The 15,912-nt window shown below is 38.4% G+C and overlaps 1 protein-coding gene across 1 annotated transcript in view; it reads left to right on the forward strand.

Annotated features, from left to right (window-relative positions):
- gprc6a (G protein-coupled receptor, class C, group 6, member A) overlaps nucleotides 1–14,002 on the forward strand; it is a 57,480-nt gene extending 43,478 nt beyond the window's left edge. Inside the window, exons 2-5 of the mRNA XM_048597022.1 lie at nucleotides 2,054–2,902; nucleotides 5,794–5,997; nucleotides 10,541–10,664; nucleotides 11,517–14,002. Of these exons, the coding sequence (XP_048452979.1) occupies nucleotides 2,054–2,902; nucleotides 5,794–5,997; nucleotides 10,541–10,664; nucleotides 11,517–12,589 (2,250 nt within the window). The 3' untranslated portion in view covers nucleotides 12,590–14,002. The remainder of the gene's footprint in view (nucleotides 1–2,053; nucleotides 2,903–5,793; nucleotides 5,998–10,540; nucleotides 10,665–11,516) is intronic.
- The last annotated feature ends 1,910 nt before the right edge of the window (nucleotides 14,003–15,912 follow it).

The following is a 15,912-nucleotide window of genomic DNA, read 5'->3' on the forward strand; positions in this document are numbered from 1 at the left end:
ACGTCAGCCTCTCTGCTCCTATGATGCTGCTTGGCCTGCTGTGTTCACCCAGCCCTGCACCTTGTTGTCTTGAAATATTGCATGATCTCTGCATTGAGGAATTTAACTCTCCTGACGTATCATTGATTTCAACAAACTTTGATGGGGTTTCAAAGAGCCAAACTGCTGTCACCACACTATCACATTGAAGATTTCTCATAGATAGCCACCAGGAAATAAAAAGCATAAGGAATTAGACCATCTTTTATAAATTTCATTGTGAATGAAATAAAAATTTGAATATACATGTGGCATTAAGCTTGAAACTAATTTTTTTTAAAAAAATCATTTAAAAATTCTACTTTTGAAAAATCTAGCAATTGATCATAACAGAGACTTGTGACATTATTCCATTGATATAGCATTATATCTTCAAGATCAGATTAGTTGATTAGCAGTAATTATTACAAAACTCCTGGTAGAAAAGCCAGCTCCTCCTCATCAAACAAGGCTCAACATTTTGTGTGTTTTTTTACATTGACATGAGAATGGAAGTGGGTGCATTTTACTAGTTCAGTTGATTTCACTGCTAGCCAAACTTGGGACGAGGTTTGAGAGAAGGGAGGTGGAACAGTGAATGGCAGACTACAATTTCAGGATTTCCTTGTTAACTTGTGCTCATGGTAAATTCTGAAGTTGCAGGCAGATCCAACAACTTAATGATGCCAAATAATATGCTATCAAATATTCCACAAGTACTGGCCATTATGTATACAATTGCTTTCAGTTTTAGTAAATTGTGTGGAAATGCACACTTTTGGTGGCTGAAATCTTAGTATGATTCATCATGAGCCATATTGCTGTGAGATACACTTTTATTTCATTTCCTACTAGGAAATAACATCTTTTTGAGTTAAATTGACTGTAAAATATGCTGACTTGATAATATCTCCATAAAGGACTTTTTTTGTCTTTATTCATTCCTGGGATGAAGCAGAACTTATTGCCCATCCCTAATTGCCCAGATGGTAGTTAAGAATCACCCACATTGCTCTGGGTCTAGAGTCACATGTAGCAATTTCCTTCCCTAAATGGTATTAGTGAACCACATAGGTTTTTCTGACAACTGACAATGGATATATAGTCATCATTAGACACTTAATTCTACACCTTTTTAATTAAATTCAAATTCCACCATCTGCCATGGCGGGATTTGAACCCAGGTCCCCAAAATGTTATTTGGGTCTCTAGATTAACTGTCCAGTGAGAATACCACGAGGCCATCACCTCCCATATTATTTAGTTGTTGGATCTGCCTGCAACTTCAGAAATTATCATGAGCACCAGTTAACATGGAAATCTTGAAATTGTAGTCTGTCATGCACTGTTCCTCCTCTCTCCTTTTAATCCTCATTCCAAGCAGTGATTGTAATAGCATGTGATTGATATGATACCAAAAATTTGGCCTTGTAAAAATTGACACTGTACCTTTTACATTGGCATGTCTAATATTCATGGCAGCATTTTTTTTTTAAATTCATACTATTGTGGGCATCATTCTCTTCTTTTGTACAGCACATAATCTTCTAATAAGCAGTAATGAGAATAGGCAGTGTAGTTTAGTTAGAAAGCAAAGCTCTGTAAGAAATTGACAAACAAAAGGTACATTTTTTCTTTAAGAACATTTAACACAGCTCATTCCAGTTTGTAACATTCAGCATTAGGTGTTCACAAAACCATCATTTTCATGTCACTGAGAAAGAAAACAAAACAAAAGGTTTGAGATAACAAGGTGTAGAACTGGATGAACACAGCAGGCCAAGCAGCATCATAGGAGCAGGAAGGCTGACGTTTCGGGCCTAGACCCTTCATCTGATGGGCAGTTCCTACTATCTCTAAAACAAAAGGTTTGATTGTTGCAGAAAGGTAGTTTTACCAAATAATAATTTTCTTCATGTGGCCTTATTACAGAATTTTAATAAATGGGGGACTAATGGCCCTAAATTATGGGGCATGTTAGAAATGTAGACTTCAAAAGTGATACTTAGCTTGTGAACATTTCTACCTTTCACAGGTTAGCTACTCAGCTTCAGCTAAAATCCTCAGTGACAAGGCTCGATTTCCTGCTTTTTTACGAACAATTCCAAGTGATGAGTATCAAACCAAAGGCATGGTTAAACTGGTTCAAATGTTCCAGTGGAACTGGGTTGGAACTATTGCAAGTGATGACGAATACAGCCGTTCTGGGATAAATAACTTCATTATGCAAGCAGAGCAAGCGGGTATATGCATTGCTTTTCAAGAAGTTATTCCATTTTATTCATCAAATCACATAACTAATTCCAGAATAAAAGAAATAGCAAACATTATCATCAACCAAACAAAAGTGAACGTCATTGTTATTTTTGGAAAAAGCTCTCATGTCACCCAACTGTTTACGGTGTTAAGTACGCAGAACATAAGCAAAGTATGGATTGCCAGTGACAGTTGGTCAACCAACAGTAACATTACTCGTTTGGAGAACATTCAAAATCTTGGGAATATTGTTGGATTTACATTTAAGAGTGGAAACATTTCCGAGTTTCAAAATTATGTAAAAAATTTACCACATAATTCTGAAAGTCCAAACACATTTTTAGCAGAGTATTACAGCCTTCGTAAACTTTGTGCGCACGTACAAGACAATGACTTAGATTCATGTCTTTCAAACCATACACGTCATGCAATGGATAATAGACTGAATATCGTCAACAATTCCACGAAGATGCAATACCAGGAGGATGATTTTCTGGTGAATCATATTGACCCGGGTGTTACTTCCAACATACAGTGGTCAGTGACTGCTCTTGCACACGCTCTTAAAAATCTACTAAAATGTAATGAAGGAATTTGCTGGAAATCATTCAACTTTGCACCTTGGGAGGTAAACCTTTATCTTAAGACAGAAAAATGAATTACATTATCCTCCTGACAGTCTAAGTGCATGCTGCATATACAGTTTTCAATATAAATATTTTTTAAATGCAGTTCTGCCTTTACAGTGCATCATGCTATGCAGGGTAGTTCTATCTGAGGCAAGCAATTGTTAGCACTGCTTACACTGAGAAATGGCTTTCAAGCACAATACAATCTCTCTTATTAGTGCATGTTGACAGGCTGATTACAAATAGTTGTGTGCAGTGGTGCAACATAGAGATAAAGCATGAGCAGTTTCACTGAAATAATTGCACAGAACAAAGAACAATACAGGCCCAACAAGTTAGCACTGATTCCTAATCCTTATTTAGACATGTTACTTATTGCCCATACAAGGTTTCTATCCCTCTGTTTGCCTTCCTCAGCTTTACGTTCAGTCCCTGGATGGTCTGCTGAAACATTTCAGCTTATTTACACCTAAATCAAATAATTAAGTTTAATTCTCCATGGGCCAATAAAAAGAGAGAACCTGTGAATTTAGAACTTTATTTTTTTTCTAACATATCATTTGCTATTTATGCTACTGGTAAAAGGAAAGTCATCCATGTGCTATAAAGAAATAGCTGAAAAAAACTGGACCCTGTGGACCCTGACAACATTCCAGCAATATTACTGAAGACTGGTGCTCCAGAACTAGCCATCTATCTAACCAAGCTGTTCAGTACAGCTTTAATTCTGGAATAGACTGAGCAATGTGGAAAATTGCTAAACTGTCATGTCCACAAAAAAAAAGGATAAATCCAATTCAGTCAATTACCAACCCATCACTCTACTCTCGATCGTCAGCAAATGATGGAACGACCAATTGACAATGCTATTAAGTGGCATTTGCTGAAAAATATCCTACTCATTGATGCTTAAGTGGTTTCTGCCTGGCCCACTTAGCTCCTGACCTCATTACAGCCTTGGTCCTGATACGGACAAAAGAGCTGAACTTCAGAAGTGAGGTGAGAGTGATCACATTTGGAATTAAGGCCACATTTAACACTATATCAAGGAGCCAGAGTAATACAGAAATCAATGAAAGCCAAGAGTAAAACTCTTCTCTAGTTGGAGTCATACTTGATACAAAGGAAAATGATTGTGACCATGGAGGTTAATCATCTGTGTCCAAGGACATCTCTCCAGGAATTCTTCAGAGTAGTGTCCTCAGACCAACTATCTTCAATTGCTCCATCAATGACCTTTTCTCCACCACAATGTCAAAAGTGACAATATTCACTGTAAAATTCACATCTACTTATTTTTGGACTGAAGTCTAAAAATGGGAGATTTCCTAATCCAAGAAAACCCTGTAAGATGTTTGCAGTTTTATAAACAAGTCACTTAAACACATTGTGAGTTGTATCTACAATGTTATCTTATTCAAGTAGTGAGGGAGCATTCCAGACACAATGGCACTATGTCTGTGTTCAGGACAATTTTGCCCAGAGACAGTCTTTTGAAAGGCCTTTCAATTGACATAGTTGGTGTGGACTCAGGAGAGTCTAGCATCGCAACAACCATTGGATTGGTTCCTGGGTAGGCTTGGGTGTGAACAAGTTAATAGAAACATCCATCTTTATCTCTCACTTCTGTGTGGAGAAATAGAAGAAAATTCCTGATAGTTAACTACTCTCCCTCACCTTTTCCTGTAACTTATTCTGTCTGCAAATCCCTAGTTGAAAGGAGAAGGGTTAGAAGCACATTCAGAGGCATTGAAATCCTCTCTAGTGAATAAAAGACTAGGAATTTCTGTATCCACATCAGCAAAGAATGAGAAGGAGTCAAAAGAAAGCTGGAAGAAAGAAACACTCATTAACAGCTGTGATCCAGACTGGCGTCAGAACTGCACTTCTCCAATGAGAGATAGTAAGAACTGCTGATGCTGGAGTCAGAGATAACACAGTGTGGAGCTGGAGGAACACAGCTGGCCAGGCAGCATCAGGGGAGCAGGAAAGCTGATGTTTCAGGTCGGGACCCGAAACGCCAGCTTTCCAGCTCCCCTGATGCTGTCTGGCCTGCAGTGTTCCTCCAGCTCCACACGGTGTTATCTCTGCACTTCTCTAATGTTTCTTTTTGCTTTTCCACTCACCATAATTGACGTTTGTCTTGTTGTCTTGTTTGTGTGTTTTGAGCTGCATTTTTAAAAGGAGTGCAGTTTAAGTTCCAAAGTTACAGATTAACAATTTGACCTGTCTATTCATTGCTTTTGATAAATGAAACATCTTGACTATAATAAATTGTCATTTTCTGGTTAATGGGAAAAAAAAACTGGTGTGCATGTTCTATTAACCTATATTAGACAGTTAAGTAAAATTGGGTAATTTGGTGGTTTAATCAGACTTTCGCATTGGGACATTTCTGGAATAATGGGCCTTGATTTTCAGTTCCAGTGAGTTGTGACAGAATTGTCAGGGTTTTGGAAGAATGACAAGGCAAGATTGGGTGTGGAGTTAGATTAAGTGCTAACAGATAAAAGTGAACACCAGATTTTGTATTAAAAATAAAGATGGCGTCAGATGCTGCTAAACAAGAAAATTATTTTGTTAGTTTACAGATTTGTCCTCATGAAATCAGGTTCTCTGACATGAATCGCGTTTGAGTTTTTCTATAATCCATAGTTTACCTTGATATGCCTCTGAAAATAAGTCAGCGAACACAAATAAAAGATTTTTACACACTGAATGCCTTCAAGTAATTCTTTAGAATATTCAAAATGAAATTTCACATTCTTTATAACAGTGACAGTCTGAAATTCAATATTGACTCATACAATTATATCCAGCCTATCAAATTAAGCTTAGTGTTATGATCTTAAATAAAAATATTCATATTATTCGTTAACTTTTCCTGCAGTTGTTGGAACATGTGAAGAAAGTAAACATGACTGATGGAGGAACAAAGATTCAATTTGATCTTTCCGGCGATTTTATGTCTGGATATGATATTGTGATGTGGAACTTTTTGGAAGGCAAAGTGGAGATCAATCAGAAAGTTGCTGAATATGATATAGAACAGAATAAAATTACAGTGAGAGATTCAAGGTTGAATCAATTAAAGGTAATTTTGTTCAAAATTAATTATTCTTAACTTTTACCTTTTTGAGTTTCACATAGCACCAAGAAATTATAGTCAGTAATATTATCAAAAATCTTCTTAGGAAAAGTGACTGCCTTCCCTTCAGGAAACTAGAATGGCCTATCTGCCAGTTTGAAGAGGGACCTCTATTTGCTCCATATGGGAGCAAGTGGATGCACAGATAGGGGACAGGATTTCTCAGACCTCCTGAACCCTTGATTAACTCTTGTGACACCCTCACCTTTCTGATCATTGCAGCCCCTCAGTGCTGCACAACTTGTGCCTTAATTGTCAATCTCAAGGGCCCACAAACTTTCAAATCTCTGACTGGGTGACAGCTTCTGGCAAACAGGACTTCAGTGTTGAGGCTCATTGGTCAGCTCTTAACTGGTGATTGGAGCTATACGGCGCTAGTGCGGGGGATGGGTAGTCTCCTTTCTTTGCCCACCACCACTGGTGCAGAGACCACTAAATCTAACCATCAGTCTGCTCAATTGTCCATTCAAGTACACCTTTGATGTCGTTGCTACCAGTAAAACCTTATTTCTCCCTCATCCTTTCAATTCTCCCAGTGGTGATCCAAACTTAATTCACATACAGCCCACATACAACCAGCCCAGCTTGTCCCCGCCTCCCTAACCTGTCCTTCCTTTCCCTATCCCCTCCTCCCACCTCAAGCCCCAACCCCATCTCCTACCTACTAGCCTCATCCTGCCCCCTTGACCTGTCCGTCCTCCCTGGACTGACCTATCCCTTCCCTAACTCCCCATCTACACTCACCTTTAATGGCTCCACCCCGCCTCTTTCTGTCTCCTCTCCACCTATTTTCTCCTCTATCCATCTTCTATCCGCCTTCCCCTATTTATTTCAGAAGCCCCTTCCCCTACCCCATTTCTGAAGAAGGGTCTAGGCCCGAAACGTATTAGCTTTCCTGCTCCTCTGATGCTGCTTGGCCTGCTGTGTTCATCCAGCTCTACACCTTGTTATCTCAGATTCTCCAGCATCGACAGTTCCTACTATCTCTTAATTCACATACATCCAAGATTGTAGGATCAAACATGTTGGTTTTAACTGCATCACCAGATCTGGCTGCACCACATCAGTGTGCCATCAGGCCACTATACGCCAAAACTGTCCACTGCTACAGGGTCACACTGGAGACAAAGGACAACCTTCAGCTAATTTTTTCCATCATCACTAGTCTCCAAAATCCGCTCTTTCCTACAGCTTCCACCTTCACCCACAATAGCATGTGCAAGGAGCTTGTGCACCTCAAAGAATCTTTCAAAATCCAATATAATTACGTCGAGTAGATATGGATTTATGGAAGGAAAGTCATATTTCACAAACCTATGAGAGTTTTATGAGGGTATAAGTAGAAGTTTAGATAAATGTGAGCTGGTGAAGGTGGAACAGTTAGATTTTCAGACGGTATTTGACATGTGTGTAGGATTGGGGTACTATATAGGGGAAGTTATATGTGGAGCCAGAAGAAATGGGTGAAATCCTTAATGAGTACTTTACATTGATATTCACCAAAGAGAGGGATGTGAAAGTATTTGAGAATAGAATCCCTACAGTGTGGAAACAGGCCTTTCGGCCCAACAAGTCCACACCGAACCTCAGAGCATCCCACCCAGACCCATATAACCCACCTAATCTACACCTCCCTGAACACTACGGGCAATTTAGCATGGCCAATCCACCTAACCTGCACATCTTTGGACTGTGGGAGGAAACTGGAGGAAACCCACGCAGACACGGAGAGAATGCGCAAACTCCACACAGACAGTCGCCCAAGGCTGGAATCAAACCCGAGTCACTGGCGCTGTGAGGCAGCAGTGCTAACCACTGTGCCACTGTGCCGCCCTAGGTCGTTAGGGAAAGGTGTGTGAATACTCTTGGATGGGTCAATATAATGAAGAAGGAAGTGTTAGGTGTCTTGAAATGTATTAAGGTAGACAAGTCCCAGGGCCAAGCAGGATCTATCCCAGGAAACTGTGGGGAGGAAGGGAGGAAATGTCTGGGGCCTTAACAGATATCTTAACATCTGCTTTGGCCTCAGGCGAGGTTCTAGAGGACGGAGAATGGCCAATGTTGTTCCTTTGTTTATGAAGGGCAACAGAGATAATCCAGGTAATTACAGGTGGTGAGCCTGACATCAGTGGTAGGGAAGCCATTGGAAAAGATACTGAGAGACATGTTTTATTCACATTTAGAAGTGAATAGACTTGTTAGTGATCGGGAGCATGGGTTCGTGCGGGGAAGGTCATGTCTCAACAACTTGTTAAGTTTTTTGAGGAGCTGACAAGAATGCTTGGTGAGGGAAAGGCAATGGATATTGTCTACATGGACTTTAGTAAGGCATTTGATAAAGTACCTCATGGCAGGTGGTACAAAAGGTAGAGTCACATGGGATGTGGGGGAGTTGGCTAGGTGGATACAAAACTGGCTTATTCATAGAAGACAGAGAGTAGCAATGGAAGGGTAATTTTGTGAATGGAGATCAGAAACTAGTGGTGTTCTGCAGGGATCAGTGCTGGGACCTTTGTTGTTTATAACATATATAAATGATCTGGACGAAAATGTAGGTGGTCTGATTAGTAAGTTTGTGGATGGCACCAAAATTGGCAGAGTTGCAGATAGTGAGGAGGATTGTCAAAGGATACAAAAGGACATAGATAGATTGCAGATTTGGGAAGAGGATTGGCAGATGGAGTTTAATCTGGACAAATGCAAGGTGATGCATTTTGGAAGATCAAATCTGGGTGCAAATTATACAATAAATGATGGAATCCTTATGAGCACCGATATACAGGGGGATCCAGGCGTACAGGTCTACAGAACCCTGAAAGTGACAACACAGATAGACAGGTGGAAGAAGGCACACAACCTGCTTGCCTGGATCAGCTGGGGCATCTAGTATAAAGGTTGGTAAGTTATGTTACAGCTGTATAAAACTTTAGTTAGGCGACAGTTGGAATATTGGGTCCAGTTCTGGTCGCCACATTACAAGATGAACATGGATGCTTTGGAGAGAGTGCAGAGAAGGTTTACCAGAATGTTGCCTGTTCTGGAGAGTTTTACTTATGAGGAGAGTTTGGATAAACTGGAATGGTTTACACTGGAAGGATAGAGGTTTGGGGCAACCTGATAAAAGTTTACAAAGTTATGAAAGGCATAGATAGGATAGATAGTCAGAGGCTTTCTTCCTAGTGTGGAAGGGTCACCTACAAGAGGGCACTGATTCAAGGTAAGAGGGAGAAAGTTTAGGAGAGAAGTGAGGGGAACGTTTTTCATCCAGATAGTGGTGGGTGCCTGGACTGTACTGCCAGTGGAGGTGGTGGAAGCAGGCATGTTAGCAACATTTAAGGTATATCTTGATAGACACACGAATGGGAGGCAAACAGAGGGATAGAAACCGCACATGGTGGATCTAAATAAGGATGATGGGAGGAGTGCTGCTGCAGTGATAGGGAGAGAGGTTGGCAGCAAGCTCATACAGGGTAGCTCTCAGCAGAGGCCGTCATTTCTGATCCCAGTTCCTTCAAACAAACACTGAGTATCTTTGAATTGAGGCCTCCCCACCCTCCACAACTCTGTAAAGGGTTTTTTTTTTGTGTTCCTCAAATGGCAATTTGCACCCCCTCCCAATCTCCCACTCTCCCCTGATGTATTAATACCAGCAACTGTAACACAAGGCCTTCAAGTGGCATTAAGTTGTAGCAGCTACAAGAAGTCCATCCTAATCCCTTCCCATCACAGATTTAATAAGGGTGGAGGCAGGGTGGTGACAGAATCTCCAACCTCTCATCCAATTGCAAAAAAATTCTCTACTATCGAATCCCAAAGATCACAAAAGCCTAAGTTGTGTTGAAGGAAGTTTGTGCTAAAAAATTCACAATCTGTGGCACCAACCAAGTTGAGTTAAGCCAAATTGCACAGTGCTAAAGAATAAACTCCAGGTCATAATATGTATCTTGTATATGAGCAACAAATGTCCAACAATAAATATGAACAGTTATTAGATCAATTACAATTTTTTAAAATAAAATTTCGAAATGACTCATCCTAACAGTCACAGAAAGTGAAGCAAATGCCAATGAGCTAAACTAGTTAGGTTTTTACTGATGATTAAATAAGGAAATGATAACTGTACCATCTGTAATTGATAATACTCAATAACCAAACTTTTCGATTACTTTATATACCAGAAGTAATTCTAGCAAATAGTTAAAGCAGACAAGATGCTAATTTTCAACCAGGACAATATTCTTTTCTCATTAATGTAATTTAAATTTCCTATTTGCTTCATGTTTTTCATTTATTTTGCTTAATTTAACTCAAAATAGCTACGTTGGCCTCAGTATTACTCCAAATTGACCTTGTTTCAAACACAAATTGTTTTTAAAATTAGAATTAGCAAGCATATTATCAAATTTAGTTGATAGCATATTTGGCAGTCACATTTTGTGATTATCATACTTTTCAACATTTGTAAATATTGTTTTCATTTTCTTTGAAGGTTGTGATGTCTAACTGCTCAAACCATTGCCAACCAGGACAAATAAAATTGTCATCTGAAAGCCAACATACATGTTGCTATGATTGTATAAACTGCACCTTCAACACATACTCCAAAACAAAAGGTAGGTAGTAAATAAGTCTGTTTGTAAATTATCGTATATGTCATCTATTTGTACAGTCATGCATTAAAATACGTGAAATATCAGGGAGGGGTAGTATCCTTGCATCATTAGGTTTCCAATGACAGCAATAGATTAATAATGTATTCCCAGAAAAAGTTCTCCACCTCCTCAGATAATCACAGTAAGGTACTGTGGTTTTCAACCCTGAACCTTTAAGGGGAAATCTTAAATTATATGAAATCTACCCTAATAGAACCTTTCTTGCAAAATTGGAGTTGTATGGAAACAAAGCTCAGGACAGTACACAAATTTGACCAATTTTCTCCCTTCATTCTTGGCACATTCATAGGGAGTTGACAAATTGCTACATGTCCTCAATATTTTGCTCAAGTGGATTTTATTCGTATGAGGCCCAGGAGTGACTGCAGGTAGGATATTCAACCAAGAAGTAAATCACAGTCAACCTTCTCTAGGTTTTCCTTGCAATTCACACAAAGACATTTTTCTCCTTCATAAAATTCCCTGAACAGTGTTTAGGAGTAAAAGTCTATTTTCCTTTCCATAGGCAGGAGAACTGAGGACAACTATTGCATTCCTATCACCATTGCAGCTCAGATAAGCTAAATGATTTTCAGTGAAGGAAGTTGGGATCATTTTAGACGATAAGGGTCAACCGATCACTAGAAAATCTAATTCAACCTGAGGAAGCTTAAGCATAAATCTGGAATAAGAATAGATTTAGTGGGCCCTCGGTTAGATCGCAAAAGGCCTTTTACCACTAAGACCAGGGGGTAGCTTAAATTAATAACTTGACGTGTTAACTCGCATCATTTTTCATCTTCTTCATTTCAGATGCACTGCAATGTAACTCTTGTTTACCTGATGAGTGGGCACCAAGTGGAAGTGCAGATTGCTACAAAAAACGCATTATATTTCTTGACTGGAACAATGGATTTTCTATTGTACTGTTAACTCTTGCAGCCTTTGGAATTGTTTTAATCATTATAATAGTCTCCATCTTTTTCAAGAATGTCAGAACACCAGTTGTTAAGTCCAATGGTGGTACCTTAAGCTTCATTATGCTCATCTCTTTGATGTTCAGTTTTTTAAGTGTTGGTTTTTTCATTGGAAAACCAAATGACATTACTTGCAATATCAGGCAGTGCTTATTTGGCATCAGCTTTACTCTTTCTGTTTCATGTGCTCTGGCAAAATCATTGAAAATACTACTAGCATTCAACTTTAACCCAGCTAATCAACATATTTTGAAGAACTTTTACTATTCTGGGCTCATTACAAGTTTCTGTACTGGATTTCAGGTTATCATTTGTACAATGTGGTTGGTGTTCTATGGCCCAAAAGTGCTCAAAGATGACACCAGATTGCAAAGGGAAATTTTGGTGGAATGTAACGAGGGCTCTTATGTGGCATTTGCTGTTATGTTGGGATACATAGCATTCCTTGCACTGATATGTTTTAGTTTTGCCTTTAAAGGTAGAAAGTTGCCAGAAAACTACAATGAAGCTAAGTTTATTACATTTAGCATGTTGATCTACTTTATTTCTTGGATTACTTTTGTACCTGTCTATGTAACCACTCATGGCATGTATCTCCCAGCAGTGGAAGTAGTTACAATTTTATCTTCAACCTACGGCATATTATGCTGTCAGTTTTTTCCGAAGTGTTACATTATTCTATTTAAGAAAGAATGCAACACTACCACCTCATTTTTGCAAAATTTGTACGACTATTCACTGAAAAGCACAAACCTTATAACAAACAGTCAACATTCACTGAACTATTCAGCATGTAACAAATCCATCAAAAGTAACGACAGTCAAAACATATTTAGCACGGCTTCTACTTCTGCTGCACAAAGCAACGGATTCATTTGTGTTTCAAGGAAGAGAAGTTCTAGTTGGTAAATGTTGAATTGCAAAAATTGCCTAAAGATGATTTGCACACAAATTAATCACTTCACATTGAAGCTGTTTTATGGTTGGTTCAATCCTGCCCCCGTAGCATCATTCACTTTGTCATTTTTGGGCCTTGGTTGCCAAACACAATCGCTCATTGCGACAAAAAAATTGCAATTTTATGATAGGTCGGAGACTGATTTCCCACGTTGCAAATGTAACACATCCATTCCAGATAGTGGGCATTATTAATTTACAGAAGCAAAGTTACTTCTTACCTCATGCTTGTCCTTCCTGATGAGGAAGTAATTCATATAATTAATGATCATGGCTAGAGAAGGAATGTTTGTGATTTGTATGATGTTTGCTACCTTTTTGAACATTAAGTTTAAAAGATGAAGGTTATTTGAAGGTAAAGTTTCTAAATATTGAGGCCCTACTAGATATAAGAGGAAGCATATAATGTCATATTTTACTATGCACATTTTCTAATATATTTTATGTCTTATCCAATGTGAAACAATAACTAAGGGACTCTTTCTATGGGAAGTCATAGAAACATAAGTAATATTTTTAAATTAATGTCTCTTATTCTTAATTTTCCCTTTCTTATACCATCATTTGCACACCATCACCAAGCAATTTGCAGTAATATAAGAGAGCGCGAAAGCATCCTTTCAGGGACATCAAGGATGTTAGACATCACTCCAAAATGAAGAATATAAAACAAGGTGTTGCCTCACATCATATATCCACCTAGTTTATAACTTGGGAGGTGCTTGCTGGCCTGTTTTCATACCTTTCACAAAGTTTCACTTCTGGATGATGTGAACAACAATGGGGAAGACCAGCTGTTGCTTCTCCATGTTGACATATCTGTCTGAAAGTGTGAGATGATGAACTTATTCTGTATAGAAAGCTTGTAGATGATCTTGAAGTACGTTAAACTGTCCACCAGGTTGATCAACAACTTGTAGTTTGGTGACTATACGTCAGAGAAAGAAATTTCCCATTGTAAAACCTCTGGCAATGGTGCAAAAATACATGGGGTTGAATAGGCCAGCAAGTTAAAACAGGAAAGGGATGAGTTGCCCATTACAACTATTCAGATCAAAACTACTTTTAAGTTAAATACTATGGCTTCTGAAATGTGTACAATTATTGAGTATATCATTTGTTAATGTCGCGGATATTTTGTGCAATTGCACTGTATGGCCATTAATATTGGCCAACAAAATAGGCAAGACTAATGTAAATGTAGAAAACAGAAAAGTCCTAATATTCTAAATTATATTGATACATCTCAAGTCTAGCCTCTAGCAACTGGGAATCATGTTCATGTTAAGTAGCTGAATTATTGCTTTCACAGTTGTGTATATTATGCTCTATTTTTGTTAATATATTTTAATTTTAACTTTTAAATGTAACAAAGTATGTATGAATATCTGAAAGAAAAATATGTACAAAGTTAGCACATTGGTATTTTTTGAATGCATTGCAAATTACTGTTTAATTAAACCTTAATTTAAATTACATCACTTTCTTTTGTTAGTGATATTCTTAAGCATTTGGCCTGGAGTTTCCTGAACTGCATTTACATGAAAATTTATACCAGTTTCTCACATCACAATTGGGATAGGAACTTACACAGAATTAAAGAACCACCATAGTTTAACAAAAGCACAAAACATGTGCTAACTTTCTTCTTTAGGTCATGCTTTTTCTCACTAATGCAAGAAAAAGGTTTGAAGCAATCAGATCGTCAATAATAGCTTTTAAGCACAATAGCCTGGAGTTTTCGCCATGGTCGCAATCACTTATCGTGTCATAAATTGCATTTAAAATTGTGCTGAATGCGTAAGGGGTTTTCTTTCTGTCAAGTTTCTGCCCAACTCATGTGCATATTTGACAATATTTAAGGATTTTTCTAAAGAAAAAAGTTTCTTAAAATATTTTTAAATAATAAATTATGCAATTTAGCTTATTTGAACAATGTGTTTATCAGAAATTATAAATATTTTTAATCAGTCTACCATGTGTGCCAACTGCAAATAACATGATTTTAAAAAACAGAAAATGATTTTAAAAAGTTCCGTACAGGACTATTTGTTAGCTATGTTGGCATGTGTCAGTCAACATCTTTGAAATTAAGAAGACGACCTTCAAAGGTTTTTATAATTTTCCTATTCATATAAAACAGTTTGGTTCTAAGAGTTTCCTTGATGGTCAATAAACAGAAGCTATTAGTGGAATCTAGCAGTGATCAGCTTGATTTACAAGTGTACCAGTTGTGTGGGTGGAACCAGAATTTACCACTTCTTTAGAACTAGTGCAAAAAATTTTGGAAGCTCAAGTCCAGTTAAACGTAATTTGCATTTAAAATGTTTCAACCATTTGTACTGGTTTGGGTGAATTGTGTTGAAAAGTAACAGCACTATCTAGCAGAAACTCCAGCTTGTTTACAAAAGTTCAACTGCAGGAATGTTCCTTTTTTATTGAATAGATTCTGACACCATAAACAAATAATTGATGATATTACAAAATGCAATATGGCTCTGAACAAGCAGAACTAAATAAGGTTGCCGAAAGCGATTCAACTATAACATAGAACATAGAACATAGAACATAGAACATTACAGCGCAGTACAGGCCCTTCGGCCCTCGATGTTGCGCCGACCTGTGAAACCAATCTGAAGCCCACCTAACCTAAACTATTCCATTATCATCCATATGTTTATCCAATGACCATTTAAATGCCCTTAAAGTGGGCGAGTCTACTATTTTTGCAGGCAGGGCATTCCACGCCCTTACTACTCTCTGAGTAAAGAACCTACCTCTGACATCTGTCCTACATCTATCACCCCTCAATTTAAAGCTATGTCCCCTCGTGCTAGCCATCACCATCCGAGGAAAAAAGGATCCCTCTGTCCACCCTATCTAATCCTCTGATCATCTTGTATGTCTCTATCAAGTCACCTCTTAACCTTCTTCTCTCTAACGAAAACAGCCTCAAAACCCTCAGCCTTTCCTCATAAGACCTTCCCTCCATACCAGGCAACATCCTGGTAAATCTCCTCTGCACCCTTTCCAATGCTTCCACATCCTTCCTATAATGCGGTGACCAGAACTGTACGCAATACTCCAAGTGCGGCCGCACCAGAGTTTTGTACAGCTGCAACATGACCTCATGGCTCCGAAACTCAATCCCTCTACCAATAAAACCTAACATACTGTACGCCTTCTTAACAACGCTATCAACCTGGGTGGCAACTTGCAGTGATCTATGCACATGGACACCGAGATCTCTCTGCTCATCCACACTACCAAGAATC

The sequence above is a fragment of the Rhincodon typus genome, chromosome 5, assembly GCF_021869965.1.
Source record: "Rhincodon typus isolate 14 chromosome 5, sRhiTyp1.1, whole genome shotgun sequence".
Classification (NCBI taxonomy): Eukaryota; Metazoa; Chordata; class Chondrichthyes; order Orectolobiformes; family Rhincodontidae; genus Rhincodon; species Rhincodon typus.